Raw genomic sequence first — 15,546 nt, forward strand, 5'->3', positions numbered from 1 at the left:
CTTCTTGATTATTCCGCCTTGTGGGATTGACTTCAAGATCCAACATCAACTGGTCTGCTTGCCAAAACCATTTGTCCAAAACTGTGGTTAAATTAAATACCAAATAACTGCCATGTTTAATTTAGTCTGATAATACACTCATGTTGATACAGTCTCATGGTTAATATAATTGATTTTCATTCTTTGATTTGGTCTGATCTAATGTTAAGATTTTCATTGGGACTGACCATAAAGCACAAGGTTTGAAATCGGTACATCAGAGGGACAGTTCAGGTTGAGCAGTATGGAGACAAAGTTAAAGAGGCAAGAAGGTTTGGACATGTGCAGAGGAGGGCTGGTGGATATACTGTACAAAGGGTATTAAATATTGAGCTTCCAGGCCTCGAGCAAAAGAGGAAGCCCACAGAGAAGATTCATGGATGTAACCAAGGAAGACATGTCGAGGGATGATTTGATGGAGGAGAAATAGGGTGAGATGAAGGCAGATGATCTGCTGTGGCAACCCTAAAGCAAGCAGTCAAAAGTTTACACTGATACACTTTGGAAGTTCATGTTTATTTGGGCCTGGTTACTAGTCTTTTGACTGAGTGATTCATAAATTCAATCACTTATGAAGATACCAGAAAATAAACCCTTGTTTATTCTTAACGCGATTACGTGTGTAGTATTTTAGTGATGAGGTTAACTTTTATAACCTTTAGGCCTAGAATACGAAGATATTGAGGACACATTTTCATTTACTTATTTTGTCACTGTGTTAGCTAGTGATCATCAGTAGACTAGCTACACTAGATTTACTCATTACGCTAATTCAAAATTCCGGATATATTACACTTCAAGTCTCTGGAGCACTAAAATGAACTTTAATATGAAATGTTATTGTTTTTTGATAATTATTATGCTAACTAGGTTTCATGCACCACCCATGGATTATAATTCTACCCGGAAGCCTGGTAGTGTAGGAATTTCCGGTTACGTCAGGGCGTCAGGACTCCATTAGAGCTGCAGCTGTTTTGAGAGAAACAACAACAAAACGGGCTAACTGACAGAGCTTCCACAGTGACAGTACGCTCTAAGCCTGACAACGAGGCCTCAGATCTGGAAGCTTAACCTTCATTTCCCACCCGGAGCTTCGCCGGCTTCTAACCACGGCCGCTCTCGGTGAGGAAACTCTGGCCTCCGCTTCCTCCTCCTCCGACTCGGACACCGGCGGAGCGTCGCCGCCCCCGCGGAAGAAGCACCGAGCCTCGGCGGCGGAGGGAGCAGGAGAGCCCGGGGCTTCAGCAGTTTTGACAGGCCTTTCCGGAGTTGTCCTAGGACGCGGTGCACACTCTCAAGCCACCTCTGCCATCCACTTTAACCGAAGTGTTGTCAACAACCTCAGCAGCAGTATGCAGGCAAACGGGGCTGGACAAGGACAAGAATCCTCGGAGCTCTCTTGCTTAAACAGCGCACAAAACGGGGAGTCCTCCTCGGTCGGAGGAACTCACTCAAATGGGCTTCTCTCCAGCACAGATAACGGTAACAACGTCGGTACCAGTAATGGATCTTCAGTAGGGCCCTGCACGGGGACTTCGGCTGCTTCTACGGCCTCGAGTTCGGAGGTCGGCTCGTTGAAAAAGAAGAAACGACTAACGCAGGCGGAGGAAGATGTCATACGATTAATAGGGCAACATCTCCACGGACTAGGACTGAAGTAAGTTTATTCAGTGTGTCAGTCGAGGAAAAACTCACGAAGGCGGTTAATGTTAGCATTGAACGTAAGAAGTGCAATCTGTATAACTTGGATTTTATGTGAAACTGCGATATAGCAGCTGGTAAAGGCGATATTAGTGCGCTTGACAGACACAAACATGGGGGGATGGGGTAGGTAGTTAGCCTGTGAGCTCGGCAGTTGGTAGAAAGAAGGGGTCCATCTTGCACAATAACAGCTAGCTTAATAGCTAGCATCGGTAGCCTGCGCTAAGGTGTTGTGTCCTGATATTAAACGTTCACGGAAAGATAAAACATAGTTCAACATAGAGCTATTTCACGAGTTCATCATAACTCGTAGGAGGCTTTTAATGCCAGTTACGTCACGATCTATTAATAAATGTTATAGATTTCGCAGTGAATAAAAGGCATTACATCATCTAACATTAGTAACGTTTGTTCACACAAAACAAGGATCGCTGATTTGTTGTGGTTTTTCAGCCATATAAAATGGAGACAGTTCGGTTTTCCTAATTAGGTACTTAAGCAGAATGATCGAGTTTACGGCGTGCGTTTGGCGTTTTAGAGGTTATTGCGCAAAAAGCAATTGCGGAGAAAAATGTTAGTGCACGGCGTTTTCAGCGTCGGCTTTTTACTCTGGTGATAGGTGGCTTTCTTCTTTTTGTAGCTCGTCTGCAAATGCAGCACTTTTTAGAAATGTATTTTGGGGTTTCTTTTAGAGATGTACGCGGATAAGTCTTGTAATACTGAAAGACACTGTAATAACGGGTATGGGTTATGAAATATGACCTGGTTATTTTAGTATTCCTAGTGCACTCTTTGCATTTGTTGATGGGTCATTGGAACTATTTATTTCATCAAATCAGGCACCATTTTACACAGCTATCTCACAAATGTTTGAACTTCTCTCCTGCCTTCATTTTTTCCGTCTTTGTTACTGTGTCCCAGCAATGTGTCAACAGCCAGTCACAAACAGTGACGTGCATGTATTGGAGCATGTATTTATTTAAAGCCAGCAGTCAATACTGTGGGCGACATTTGTTCCCGAACTGAGCAGAATTGGATGGCTTCATGGCGGCTGAGGAATGCGCTTTCTGCCAGCTGTTTCACATGGAAACGTTGGGTTGAATCTAATTATAGAAATGAAGGGTTTTTTTTCAAGAAACGTGTGCATGGTGATCTTCAAACTACCAGTGGTGTGCACTGTTGGGTCCTTTGATTTCTAGCCTTCAGCTGAGAAAGTATAGCATTATAGGCATTATAAAAAACATTGAAATTGCCTGGTATGAAACAGAGCCCCTACATTTCAGTTAGGGAAATACAAGCAAAATCGGGCTCAACACAGAGCTGCTGCGCCACTCCATTGATACCTGAGAATGATGTCATCATGCTGAAGGTGTCAGCCACCCCCCCATACCCATTTCATTGCATTATCTTGCACACACATCTCTGCAGGAGCTTTTATGGCAGTGAAGTGTGTTTAGCAGAGGGATGGTGTTTGCACAGATGGTTATGGTTCACTGTTGACAGAGCCGAAGGGGGTGATGTCAACCGCAGTGGAAGCTTGATTCATGTTGGTGTCCACAAATAATGCTTGGGTGACACAACTGCCCCACAACCGGCTTCTCCCAGTTATTGTTAGCCATTAAATTATCTTCTCCCTACTGTCGGCCACAAACATTAATACTGTCTTGTCACCCAGTACACTATTTGCCATCATCATAAAGTATTGGCATAATGACATAAATGACTAGTGAGGAAAAAGGTCTATAACCTACCTAAAAAATGTCACTTAACATAATGATGGACTAACTTGTCAGCTGACTGAGCTCACATTTTCAAGTATTGAGTGCCTGTTAATAGCTGGAAAACCACATTTGTCCATGATTTTTTTTTTTTTCCTTTCACATGTCTCACCATTATATATCTGGATAACTTCCTCTCCTCCACTCTCCTCCTGTATCTCTGCAGTCAGACGGTGGACCTGCTGATGCAGGAATCAGGCTGCAGACTGGAACACCCCTCAGCTACCAAGTTCCGCAACCATGTCATGGAGGGGGAGTGGGACAAGGTTAGTATTTGTTTACAGTGGCTAAATAATAGGACATATTCTGGGCAACATGGAATTTGTGAGCGTGAAATTTTACTTCAGAAAAGCAGAGCTAGAATACATACAGTATATCTTTGCAGATCAGTCTCGTCTCATAGTAATTATCAACCAAAGCTAAGTTTATGAAAGCAGCAGGTGGTAACATAGGTGAGTCCAAACAGCAGTCTGTGTACGGGGCACAGTTATACAAACCCAGCAGCATGAACTTGTTTAACTTTTAATGTTGAAGCCTGCAGGACAACCATCTGTGGCTGAGTAGAATGAACAGAAATTTAAAGGTGAAGTAAAATGCTTATTAAGGTGTCTTTATGTAATTGGCTTTTAAATTGCCAGTATATTTTATTAGTGCTTGATCCAGCACTTTACAGCAGACCTATAAAAGTGTTAATGCTGGTACAAATGAATCCTGGTGTAACGAACCTACATCAGTTTAGAACTCCTGTGGTCATAATCAGACTAATATACAACAATTTGTTTTGATTTCATAAAGTTATCTACAAAATGGTAAAAGAAGCTGGTACTTTGAGATTCGTGCTTTACATTTTGATCACAGCACAGTTGCATTGTCAAAGCCTTATAGATTAGGTGACCATAAAATCTGTATCACTGTTTATATAATTCGTTTTTGGGTTGGTTTTTTTTTTCTTGTGCATGCATGGAAAGTGCTGAGCTAACGATTCCTCCCTCTTTCTCTCCCCTCTGTCACCCTCCTTTTGTTTCGGTGCAGGCTGAGAATGATCTCAACGAGCTGAGAGCATTGATGCATTCTCCCAATGCTATTGTGGTAAGCTCCCTTTGCCCAAACCTGAACTGGACTGAATGACAGTCAGTCAGTTAGCAGGTACAGCTGGAGTTTCCAGAATGATACAGTTAAAGAGCGGATTCCTGTTGTGGACAGCGCCACAAGAAGGAGCGAATCCAAATTTAGATTTAGAGTAATGTACTGGATACTGTTTTTAAGCAGAGTGAGACTCCACATTGCAATGCTGTTGTTTTTTTTTTATATAGTGTCTTTACATCTATTATAACTAATCGATTTAAAAGCTATGTTTTGGTTTGATTCTTGCTACTACAGCTTTGTTTTTGGCAGGTCAGTCAATACTGGGAGCAGATATGAGAGATCAAGAATTTGCATTACAGAACGTGGTTTAAAAGAATTAAATATGTATACATTTAACAGCACATTGAGCACATATCCATGTCATGTACAGTATTTAACAGAACAGACTGCAGTTGTGTATTTCTGCGGTACACAGTAGATCTAACAGGGCCTTTAATATTGAATACCACTGATCCACAAACATTTATTCCTGTGAAGATTAGTATGAGAGTAAATACTTTACAGTATTAGTTTGGTAATGAGACTCAGCTCAGACTAATTATCCCTAGCTAGCATGCTAATTAGCAACAAGATGAGCTCCAAAAATACTCCAGAGTCAAGTGCCTGCTGCTCTGTGTCATAAGGTTTCTAACAGCCATTCCCTGCTGAGTTATTGTGAAAATGGATGTAGCTGTTTTTTATTTTTTTTCTTTCAGAACGCCATTTTAGTTCTTGAGTTGAGATTAGCGTTGTCATAGTCAACATGACATTCACAACAGTTCTGGAGCGCAGTTTGCTCGTGTCACGGGCCTAAGGGGGAGAACTCTGAGATGTGTGTTTCTGCCCTCTTTATTTACAGACTTATGTGGGTGGCTTTTGTGTAGTCGATATGAGCGTGCTTGCTGTACTTGCATACCTGAGATAGGATGGAGGCGCTTGCCACCGCAAATGACATCACTGAACTGCAGTGATGTGTAAACACTTACTGATAACCATCCATATAAAAGAAATGATGATGTTAATATTACCACATATGCTATGAATATTTGTAAATATATTCTAATAATGACAAATTAATTTTTTTTTTATTATATTCTACCACCAGTTTGAGTTTTTTTGTATCAGTGTCATATATCCTAAATGAGAATGTTTTGTTTTTTTGCTTCCTTAAAATGTGGTACTTTATCCTTTTTTATGATAAAGTTATGCAAACTAGCTGTCATGATATATATGGTTAAAATCACTTCCTGTCAGTGACAAAGCAGTAGTTTAAGCTTATTTGTCATTCTTTTATTTTCTCCTTACAAACAGAATGCCAGTACAGTCTGATAAATGGTTTTCTTTGTTGTGGTACAAAAAAGAAACATGTTTCAGCTTGAAGGCATTATCCACGTAATTCAAAACAACAATAAATGATAACCAGGTGAGCTTTAAACGTCACTCAGTAAAAAGAATGCATAATTGCTTGATAGGGTGAAGCACACAAAAGGCCTTTCTTATTCCTCAACTAGAAGTCCAGTATGATGTATGTTGCCAAGTATTTCAAGGTGTATGAGTATTGCTTCCTCTTTGAAGGTGTAGTCACACAGATGCATTTCTGTTATGGGGGGAAGCATATATGTTTTATATGTTACAATCTGAGGCCAAAAGGTTTGAACAGAGATCTGCTGTTGAGCCGTTTCTTACATTTTATTTATTAGTATTCCATATTGTCACTGTGCAGATGCATATGTCGGTGCCACTTATTTTTGACTTTGATTATAAAATGTTATAAAGAGCTTATAAGAGTTTATGCTATTGTTGGACAAGGTCAGGAAACTTCTTATTTTTGTTGGCGTGTTTTTCTGATATTATTTATCTGTATATTATGATAAGAATGTTACTATGGGATGGGGACGTCTGCTCTTGGGTGATAATGTGGCTTTAGCTACATGAGATTCCTAAAAAGTACTTTGCGACACAGAACACATATCGTAGTTTGGAACACCTCTGTGCGAGTCTTTATTCATTTATTATTATAGATGGTTTCATATTTTTAATCTGACTTATTTTCAGTTATAAAAACTGGATGGGGTTTCTGGCTCTGGCAGTCATGTTTTCTTCCTGAGAAATCTTTTCTTGCTGGGTAATTCATTTATTGATGCATCCTATCATGCAATTATATATTCTCTTTAATGTTTGATGTTTGAACCGTTTCCCAAAATTAGAACGAAGGCTTTGTTAGGCGGCGCCAGCCTTGTTTGTTTTGATATTTGCAGCTATGGGAGACTCGGTGCATTGAATGTTTGGATTTGAGTACTGTTCCTCCTGTTCTTTACTGTTTATTTCTTCCTCCTGTATGTTTTTGGTGTTATAGATTACCTTCTCTATACCTGTGCTTCTCTTCTTTCTACTCAGCGTATGAAGTTCCTGCTGCTGCAGCAGAAGTACCTTGAGTACCTGGAGGACGGAAAAGTCTTGGAGGCTTTGCAGGTCCTCCGGGGAGAGCTGACGCCACTCAAGTACAACACAGATCGCATCCACGTACTCAGCGGGTACTGTTTAATGTTACCTCTGGCTTATAGCCATCATCAGGATGTTCACCCTGTCTGCACAAATACACACCTACTAACCACCCATATAGCTATTGGAGAGTCCTGTAGATGCTAATGGTACGCCTGTTTGGTGATTTACTTGTACCAAAATCCGCACCTGTATAAATATTGTTTGCTGATAATTAAGGGTATATTAAATTGTCTTCCATTATGATGATTGATTAAGCTTAAGCTGTTGAATTCACTGTAAAACTTCTATATGGTAAATGATTTTAGTTGTAATTTTCATAGTGCAGTTCTTGTTTTATCAAGTTCTCCGGTAATAAAACAATCATGGATCTTTTGCTTGATCTGTGAATGTTAGTCAGCTCTTTTTTTAAATATCAAATACCTGAATGTAACAAGTTCATCTTAGACCCTTCAGGATGCTGTATTTACCACATCTGAAAGTTATCAAAACAATTTTGTCCGTTTCGCTAAATTTAGTCTAAGTTAAAATCTGTATTGTGTTGTCAGTGGTTGTAGTTTACGGCCATTCTTATCACTATTTTAAGCACCTGCTTACTTCCTGGTGATAGGATGTCTTTTTAAAATTGTAGTAATCCTTCATGGATGTTATGATCTCTGCTCAGTGTGTGTTTTTTGCTTAAACTGTGTTCTTGTATGTTCTTTCAGGTACCTAATGTGTAGCCATGCTGAGGATCTTAGGGCCAAGGCAGAGTGGGAGGGCAAGGGCACGGCTTCACGCTGCAGGCTGCTGGATAAACTACAAAGTGAGGAGGCATTGCCATAACTGACCCTGTACAGCTAACAGATGTTGTCTTATTTTTGTGTGTGTGCATATTCCATGTGCAGCTGTGAATCTGTATGATCCTTTTTTTTTGTCTCTCTCTTTGCAGCATACCTGCCTCCTTCTGTGATGCTGCCCCCTCGTCGACTGCACACCCTGCTCCGGCAAGCAGTGGAGCTGCAGAGGGACCGCTGCCTTTATCATAACACCAAGCTGGACAATAACCTGGACTCGGTCTCTCTCCTCCTTGATCATGTCTGCAGCAGGTTGGTACTGCAAAGCTAGCACGTTGCGCTCTCTCCAAGATGCCAGACTTTGCTAAATTATAAAACTGTAATATTTTACTCTTGTTGTTATGAAACTAAAATGTTAGAGCTCCTTGTGATTCTAAATGTTGTTTTTGGAGTGGAAGTCAGCTGATTTTTCTCTTTAATGACCTACTCCACTACTATGTCTCCACTACTTCTTTTCTTTTGTACCTTGTTGCTTCGTATATTTTAACCTGTTGCATTTTCTCTCTCCTATTTATTTGCTGTGTATTGTAAAATGTCCCAAACACCTGTAGCTCACCAGAGAATGGACATGCAGCCTCTGGGGGTGTCCTCTGGTGTCTGGAACTTTGACACTGGCAAAGGATCCTTTAAGTCTTTTGTAGTGTGAGATGGGGTGACGTTGATAGGTTGAGGGAGTGGGGTGTTTGGTGTGCACCAATGTTTAAGTAGATGGTACATATCAAAGCAATATCCACCTGAATGCCAGGATCCAGGATTTCCCAGCAGATAATCACTGTTGTTCACAACCGGTCAGTGGTTTTACTAAGATTGATTGTTTTAACTGACACAATGAAGGGAAGATGAAATTCAAGTTCTTTAAGGCTCTGGTTGCTCTGTTGTCTTTGTTCACACACCCTTGGAACAATGCGCAAAAGTCACGAACAGTGTCTTTGGATTGGCAGACTGGGGATTGACCTCTTTATAAAGGCCAACCAGTGGGTGTGTTATATCTTCAGAGGATCACAGTTCAGTGCAGTTGTGCTGGCGAGGAGAGTCTAAGCATTAGTTCAAACTCCGTTTCGGAAAGAACAATATAGAAACTGGGCCAACTGTCGATCTCAGGGGATAGTACAGGGTGTGTTGGAGTTTTCCCCATGAATCTACATGCATATTATGGACCTGGGAAAATGCATATGACAGCATCCCTCAGGGGGCTCGCTCCATTCAGTGGAGGAGTTCAAGAACTTTGCAGGCTTCTTCATGAGTGGGGCAAGGGTGGAGTGGAATAGATAGGAAGATCAATCAGAAACTGCAGTGATCTGGGCACTGTGACTGTTCTGTGTGGTGAAGAGAGGGCTTAGCCCAAAGTTGATGACTTTCTGGTAGATCCTACCCTCACGAGTGGGCACCAGCTATGGGTAGCAACTAAAAGATTAAGAATACAAGGAACAGAACCAAGGCTCTTTCAAAGGGTGTCCTTACAAGTGTAAGGATTAGCGATACCAACTGTTAGCTACAAAGTGATGGGCAACAAGCCAAGTGTTTTTCTTATAGGTGGGCTGTAGAGCTGGTGGGAGCTCTGTTTTGCATGAGGGGCTCAAAGTAGAGCTGCTGTCTCTTTGCAGTGAAAGGAGACAACCGAGGTGATTAAGGCTTAGACGGCTGCCCCGGCCACCTGGACCTGGGTTAAATGGATGACTGAATTAAGATTTTAACTTTTTGATCTTGTGTGCGGGGTGTGTGTGTGTTACAGGAAGCAGTTCCCGTGTTACACTCAACAGATTCTGACTGAGCATTGTAATGAGGTGTGGTTCTGCAAATTCTCAAATGATGGCACCAAGCTAGCCACTGGCTCCAAAGACACTACTGTCATAATTTGGCAAGTGGACCCGGTAAGTTTTGGGGGGGTTTATTTTTTAAGTATTTTAATTTCAGACTTTAAAACCTCTTGACAATTTGGGGTTTTTTTTAAATTTCCACAAACAAGGGTCCAATCCATATTGTGTCTCAGTGTTTTTCTTTGTCCTCTTACTATCTGTGTAGGAGACCCACCAGCTGAAGCTGCTGCGAACCCTGGAGGGTCATGCGTACGGCGTCTCCTACTTAGCCTGGAGTCCCGATGACACCTACCTGATCGCCTGCGGACCAGATGACTGCTCCGAGCTCTGGCTCTGGAATGTTCAGGTAAGTTTGATGCATGGTGGCTTCACTTGTTAACTTTAATGCTATATTGCCTCTTCAAACAGCAGAGAACATAATAGTACAGTTGTGTAGAAAAGCATAGATGGGTGAATCTCAAAATCTTTTTTTTTCTTTTTCAAAATGAGGAAACGTGTGCTAGATAACCTGCCTTAGATACTCTGTAGTGTGCTGTGTGTACTCAGTGACCTCTCTGCTTCACCGATCCCCTTCTGTTTCCTTTCCTGTTACTCATCCCTCCCCCACTCTTGCTTAATATTTCTTCTCGCTGTCTCCCTTCCCCCATTTTCTCTCCTCATGATTTGCACTCGGTCTGTCAATCCCCCCTCTTCACCAGACGGGGGAGCTGCGGACCAAAATGTCCCAGTCCCATGAAGATAGTCTGACCAGCGTGGCCTGGAACCCTGATGGCAAGCGCTTTGTCACTGGAGGACAAAGGGGACAGTTTTATCAGTGTGTAAGTGAATTAATGATTTTTTTTTTTAATCTTCTCTCTATGTTTAATGCACAGTTGTTTTTAGTTTGAAATATTTTTCAAAAGCACACCTTTTTTTTTTCTTGAGAAGAATTAGTCATCCCAGCTATTTTGTTATATTTTTGTTGAATTTAACTTAAGTTTAAACTGCTGTAACAATTTTGCCAAGTTTGGTGCTAAATAAAGCATATCTTATCTTGTTATCATTGCTTCTGTTAATCAGTGCTGAATTCCTGGAATGCTTTCATAATGGCGTGCTGGGGAAGAGAGAAAAGGAAAAGAGATTTGGTTGTGTTAGCAGCTGTTAAATGTCTATTGAAATGCTGGGATGACCTTAATCAGGTTTTCAAACAATCATGGACTCTTTTATTGTTGTGATTTTCTATCCAACTTACCGAAAGAGCCCATAAAAATATGTTTTTCACAGTTGATCTACAGCTATCTGTGTGTGCTTTGTGACTAAGCAGGTCTTTTGTGTGGATGATAAATGGTTGAAAGAAAAGAGAAGATTCTGTTAGCTCTTTCCCCTCCCAGGGAGGTTCCCTGTACCTTTTAATGAAGAGTTTTGACACCTTGATATATATCAAGATGTGGTTTGACCATTGGAATAAGTTTGGGATTTTTCCCAAAGGTTTCCTCTCGTAAGCTGATTATCCCCACTAACTTCTGTTTCACAATCGGTCATTTTGTCCTGGAAGCAGGCCTGAAACATGACAGAAACCACTTAAACCACTTCACAACAGAGAAACAAGTGCTTCCCCTCGTAAGCGTCCAATGGGAGTAAGAGTTAAGTATGATTGCCGTACTATGCTGTTTCAGTGTTTCTCTTCTCTGATGTGTGTATTTCAGGACCTGGATGGCAACTTGTTAGACTCCTGGGAGGGTGTGAGAGTGCAGTGCCTGTGGTGCCTGAACGATGGCAGGATAGTGCTGGCCTCAGACACCCACCAGCGTATCCGGGGGTACAACTTTGAGGACCTTACGGACAGAAACATGTATGTGTCAGCGCTCCTCACCCGTGCACTGTTGTATACCTACATGAAATATTGTTGACATGTGCCATTTTTCTCAAGGGGCTAGTCCAGATGTAATGAATCGCTAATCATGGTAGTTGTTGAAGTTGATCTCTTCTGATGCCGAGCAGTGCTCCTTTTATAGCTATGGTTTCACTTTAAAACGGATCAATACCACAACAAACTGTTCCCGAATTTTAGGAACTCTACAGCTGTCTGTAGTATTTGCTCCAAAATATCACGTTATACTTATCAGCTACATCACACATCACAGTGCCTGACAGCCTGTGTCTTGTTCACATGTCCTTTACAGAGTTCAGGAGGACCACCCTATCATGTCTTTTACTGTTTCAAAGAATGGAAGATTAGCTTTGTTAAATGTAGCAACTCAGGTAAGCCACTGACCAATTCAGGCTCTTTACAGCATCAGTACTGCTAAAATGCATGGCTGCTTTGTTTTGCTAAACGGTGTAAAGTATCCTTCAGTAGTTACAGTCTGTTGGTCTATACCTTTTTGTAGGGAGTGCACCTGTGGGACCTTCAGGACCGGGTGCTGGTAAGGAAGTACCAAGGTGTTACCCAGGGCTTCTACACAATCCACTCCTGCTTTGGAGGACACAACGAAGACTTCATTGCTAGTGGCAGTGAAGGTACAGTCAGAGTGCTATGGGAATAAATGGCCACGTTTTGACTATGTTTAGTAGAACATGTATGAGTCTTCTTTCAGGGTAGTGTGTTCTGGTCCAGTGTCCTTTCTGCGTGTAGCTCTGCATGGCTTCTGATTACCATTATAGTAGTGACTTATTTGGGAAAAGTAACTTGAATGCCTTTATTAGGATGGTTAAAGCCCTCAGCAGCCAATTCCCAGGCAGCCCAGATCCTTTGCTGTATTTCATTCCTCTGCTCCCTTTCCCCATATTCCCTTGTGAAATATGGAGAAATGTTTCTTCCTTTCATTCAGTTTCTCTAAACTTTCTAAATTCCGATCAGTGTTGTCTTTTACATGAATTCCCCTACAATTCGAACCCTGTTTTCCTCCACCTGTTTTATTGCTTTCTTTATCTATTGCCACAGACCACAAAGTATACATCTGGCATCGGCGTGGTGAACTTCCTATCGCTGAGCTCACAGGCCACACGCGCACCGTTAACTGTGTGAGCTGGAACCCGGCCATCCCAAGCCTCATGGCTTCTGCCTCTGATGACGGCACAGTACGCATCTGGGGCCCTGCACCCTTCCTCGAATCACAAGAGGCAGATGGGCTCAACGGTAGTTGTAACTGTTGGTTATAACACGATTTTATTTTATTTTTGTTTTTGTTCATGTTGATTTATGCTAAAATTCTCCTCAAATCACCATTTTGATCTACTAAATGTTTATTTCCTTCTCAGAAAACTGCAGTCACATGGACAGTTGATGGTCACTAATAGAGCAGAAACCGTGTCTCTAACAACAAACAACATCCTACAGTAAAACACAATGTTCATGGGCGAAGAAAACCCAGCATCCACATATTGCAAGAGAAGAATAACCAACAAAAAAGAGAAAACATACGGAAGAAAATTGTCTCCTGACTGGCCTAGAAAAAAATAGCGGGTGTGAAGACGGACCGAAAACTCGCCTTCATCTGAAATCCGATTCTGACATAAAGGCCTGATAAATGAGTCGGCGCCCAGCGGGCTACTCCCTGGAGAGCTGTAATGGCTGTTCTCCTCTTCCAAGCAAACCCTTCTTCCTCCATGTCCCTGCGTGGTCACCAGCCATGCCAGGTCCTCACAAGTTTCCCAGGAAACCCACCTCCACCTGGAGCTTGGAGCACATCAAGTCCCCGTGATGCCTCCAGACAGACACCGCAGATCAGCCGTCTGCTCACTGGACTACATCTGTGTGCCTGTCTGTCTCTCACGTTACCTGTATAATGTCTCCATGGACTTGGGGTGGGGTCTTGCTGGGGGAGGATGGTGCATAGAGGGGGGATATAGCAACTATTCTGTATGTATGTTTTCCTCTCCCCCTCTTTCTTGCTATATTAACATTCAATCTTTTGGACAAAGGCTGAAAGTCCACAGTGGAAACATTGACCGACCAGCTGACACACAGACAAAAAAAGGCTATGCTAAATGTTGGATTTTTTTATGATAGTCATAGGGTTTATTCTCATTTAAGAGGTGAATCTTAGCAAGTAGTGCCCTTGGAAAGCTTTAGTGTGAAGATTCCACTTTTTGTTTCTCAACATTAGGAAAAATAAAACCTTTTTATTCCTTAATTTAACTGCTAAAGGACAGTTGCTGTTCTGTTTCCAACTGACAGTACACCCCCCCACACCGTCTGTCAAGCTAGCTACCGCACAACTCCATTACATCTGCCTAAGAGGAGGACAGAGGAACTCACAGTTCACATATCATCTGCGAGGAGGGAGGGGTGGGTCATTCGTTGTTGATAAGGTGGCGTTTCCACTATCAAGACGTACACTTTGACCTTTCTCAAGAGACATGCTTTCAGATGTGAAAAGTGCAACTTTTAATGCACATCAGTGACTGCTGTTCCTCCTCTGTGTATGTGTGTGAGTGAGAGTGAATGAGCGATTATGCATGCACACATTAGTATGAGAGCTGACGTTACCGAGTGCAGATTTAATTTGTGTGTGTGTGTGTGTGTGTGTGTGTGTGTGTGTGTGTTCAATTCGCACCAGCAGATAATCCCCCACCCCTCTCTCCAATTCTCCTAATCCCATGTTAAAATTGTAAAGAGGATTTTAAAACCAGTTCTGAGTTATCCAAAGCCCCATAGGGACCTCTATCTGTGGAACAAAGAATACTTGAGAGCCATTTTGTAAAAGAAAGTCATTTTGTTTGGTTTTTTTTTTTTTAATCTGGGGCTTTAATTTTTACATTCAGATTTTTTTTTTCTCTTTTTTTTTTTTTTTTTTTTTTTCTTTCTCCTTACCACGTGGCATTTAAGCGACACTGAACCAGTGGCATCTGCTTTTTGTGGGTTTGGGGAGGAGAAGGAAATTTCAAAAGAGCATTTCGAGCGAGACATGTTTCTAAAAAGCTGTAAAGTGTTGTTATTAGCAAAGAGTCATTTCTTATGAGAAGTTAATGATTGTAATTAATGGACGTGTAGTAGGACAGCCCCAGAGAGGAGAGGCACCAGTACCCAGATCCACGCTTCAAGCGCACAGTTAGGGAGTGTTGTTGCAATCCTGGAAACGCACACAAACTGCCTTCCTGTTTATACAGTTGCACACAAACCTTCACTATGTACGGCAGCCCCCCGCCCCCACTGCACTTTGAGTAGTCTTTTCTGCTCTCTTGCACATACAGCATCCATGAAGTTCCCAGCCTTTATGGTTACCACATTTGCCAGTCAGATGGCGTAAAATGTTACATTGGTGAAGACGCAACCTACATAGGAGATTGCTTAAATGAAGCGAGCCCTTACTATGCCTCTATGCATCTAAAAAGCAGTGGCTTGTCTTTGACTTTTTGAAAGCTCGCCCTCACTCTCAAAAGGCGTAGCAGCCTCTTCTCGAGGGTACCGCTGTTGGAGCTTAGAGAATTCAGCATTAAACCCCCCCCCCACTTCACTCTCCAGCCAAGTTATTCAGTGGTCAGTGCACCATTCAAAGCTTTCTTCCTCCCTTTTCAAGGGTATGTAATGACTATTTGCTACAGACTGATATACAGTGAAATGTTTCAAAACAGTGCTTTTCTGTCTGTTTTTATTGGACTTTTTTGTTACTTTTTTTTTTCCCTTTTTTTGTTGTTCATATATCATTTTTTGGTTGATCTCTTTCTCTGTATGATCATATTAAAGTATAACCAGACATTTGGAGTCCTTTTTGTTTTTGTTGTAATCTTTATAACCCTTTTTAACTCTTTCATGTTTTAAATATA

At 41.7% G+C, this 15,546-nt stretch overlaps 1 protein-coding gene across 1 annotated transcript; it reads left to right on the plus strand.

Moving 5' to 3' along the window:
• The first annotated feature begins 955 nt into the window (after nt 1-955).
• On the plus strand, nt 956-15,478 carry wdr26b (WD repeat domain 26b). The gene is made up of 14 exons (XM_005449608.4): nt 956-1,696; nt 3,685-3,784; nt 4,551-4,607; nt 7,041-7,177; nt 7,853-7,950; nt 8,077-8,233; nt 9,714-9,852; nt 10,004-10,144; nt 10,497-10,616; nt 11,484-11,629; nt 11,961-12,039; nt 12,168-12,297; nt 12,722-12,916; nt 13,039-15,478. The coding sequence occupies exons 1-14, from the start codon at nt 1,392-1,394 to the stop codon at nt 13,062-13,064; spliced, it is 1,830 nt and encodes a 609-aa protein (XP_005449665.1). The 5' UTR covers nt 956-1,391; the 3' UTR covers nt 13,065-15,478.
• The last annotated feature ends 68 nt before the right edge of the window (nt 15,479-15,546 follow it).

This window comes from Oreochromis niloticus, linkage group LG15 (genome assembly GCF_001858045.2).
Source record: "Oreochromis niloticus isolate F11D_XX linkage group LG15, O_niloticus_UMD_NMBU, whole genome shotgun sequence".
NCBI classification, from domain to species: Eukaryota; Metazoa; Chordata; class Actinopteri; order Cichliformes; family Cichlidae; genus Oreochromis; species Oreochromis niloticus.

What these genes read in the sequence shown, in the direction of transcription:
- wdr26b (XM_005449608.4), top strand. Translation starts at nt 1,392, where the DNA reads ATGCAGGCAAACGGGGCTGGACAAGGACAAGAATCCTCGGAGCTCTCT. An exon ending in TAATTTGGCAAGTGGACCCG is followed by an intron (nt 9,853 to 10,003) that starts GTAAGTTTTGGG and finishes CTATCTGTGTAG; the next exon opens with GAGACCCACCAGCTGAAGCT. An exon ending in GGGGACAGTTTTATCAGTGT is followed by an intron (nt 10,617 to 11,483) that starts GTAAGTGAATTA and finishes TGTGTATTTCAG; the next exon opens with GACCTGGATGGCAACTTGTT.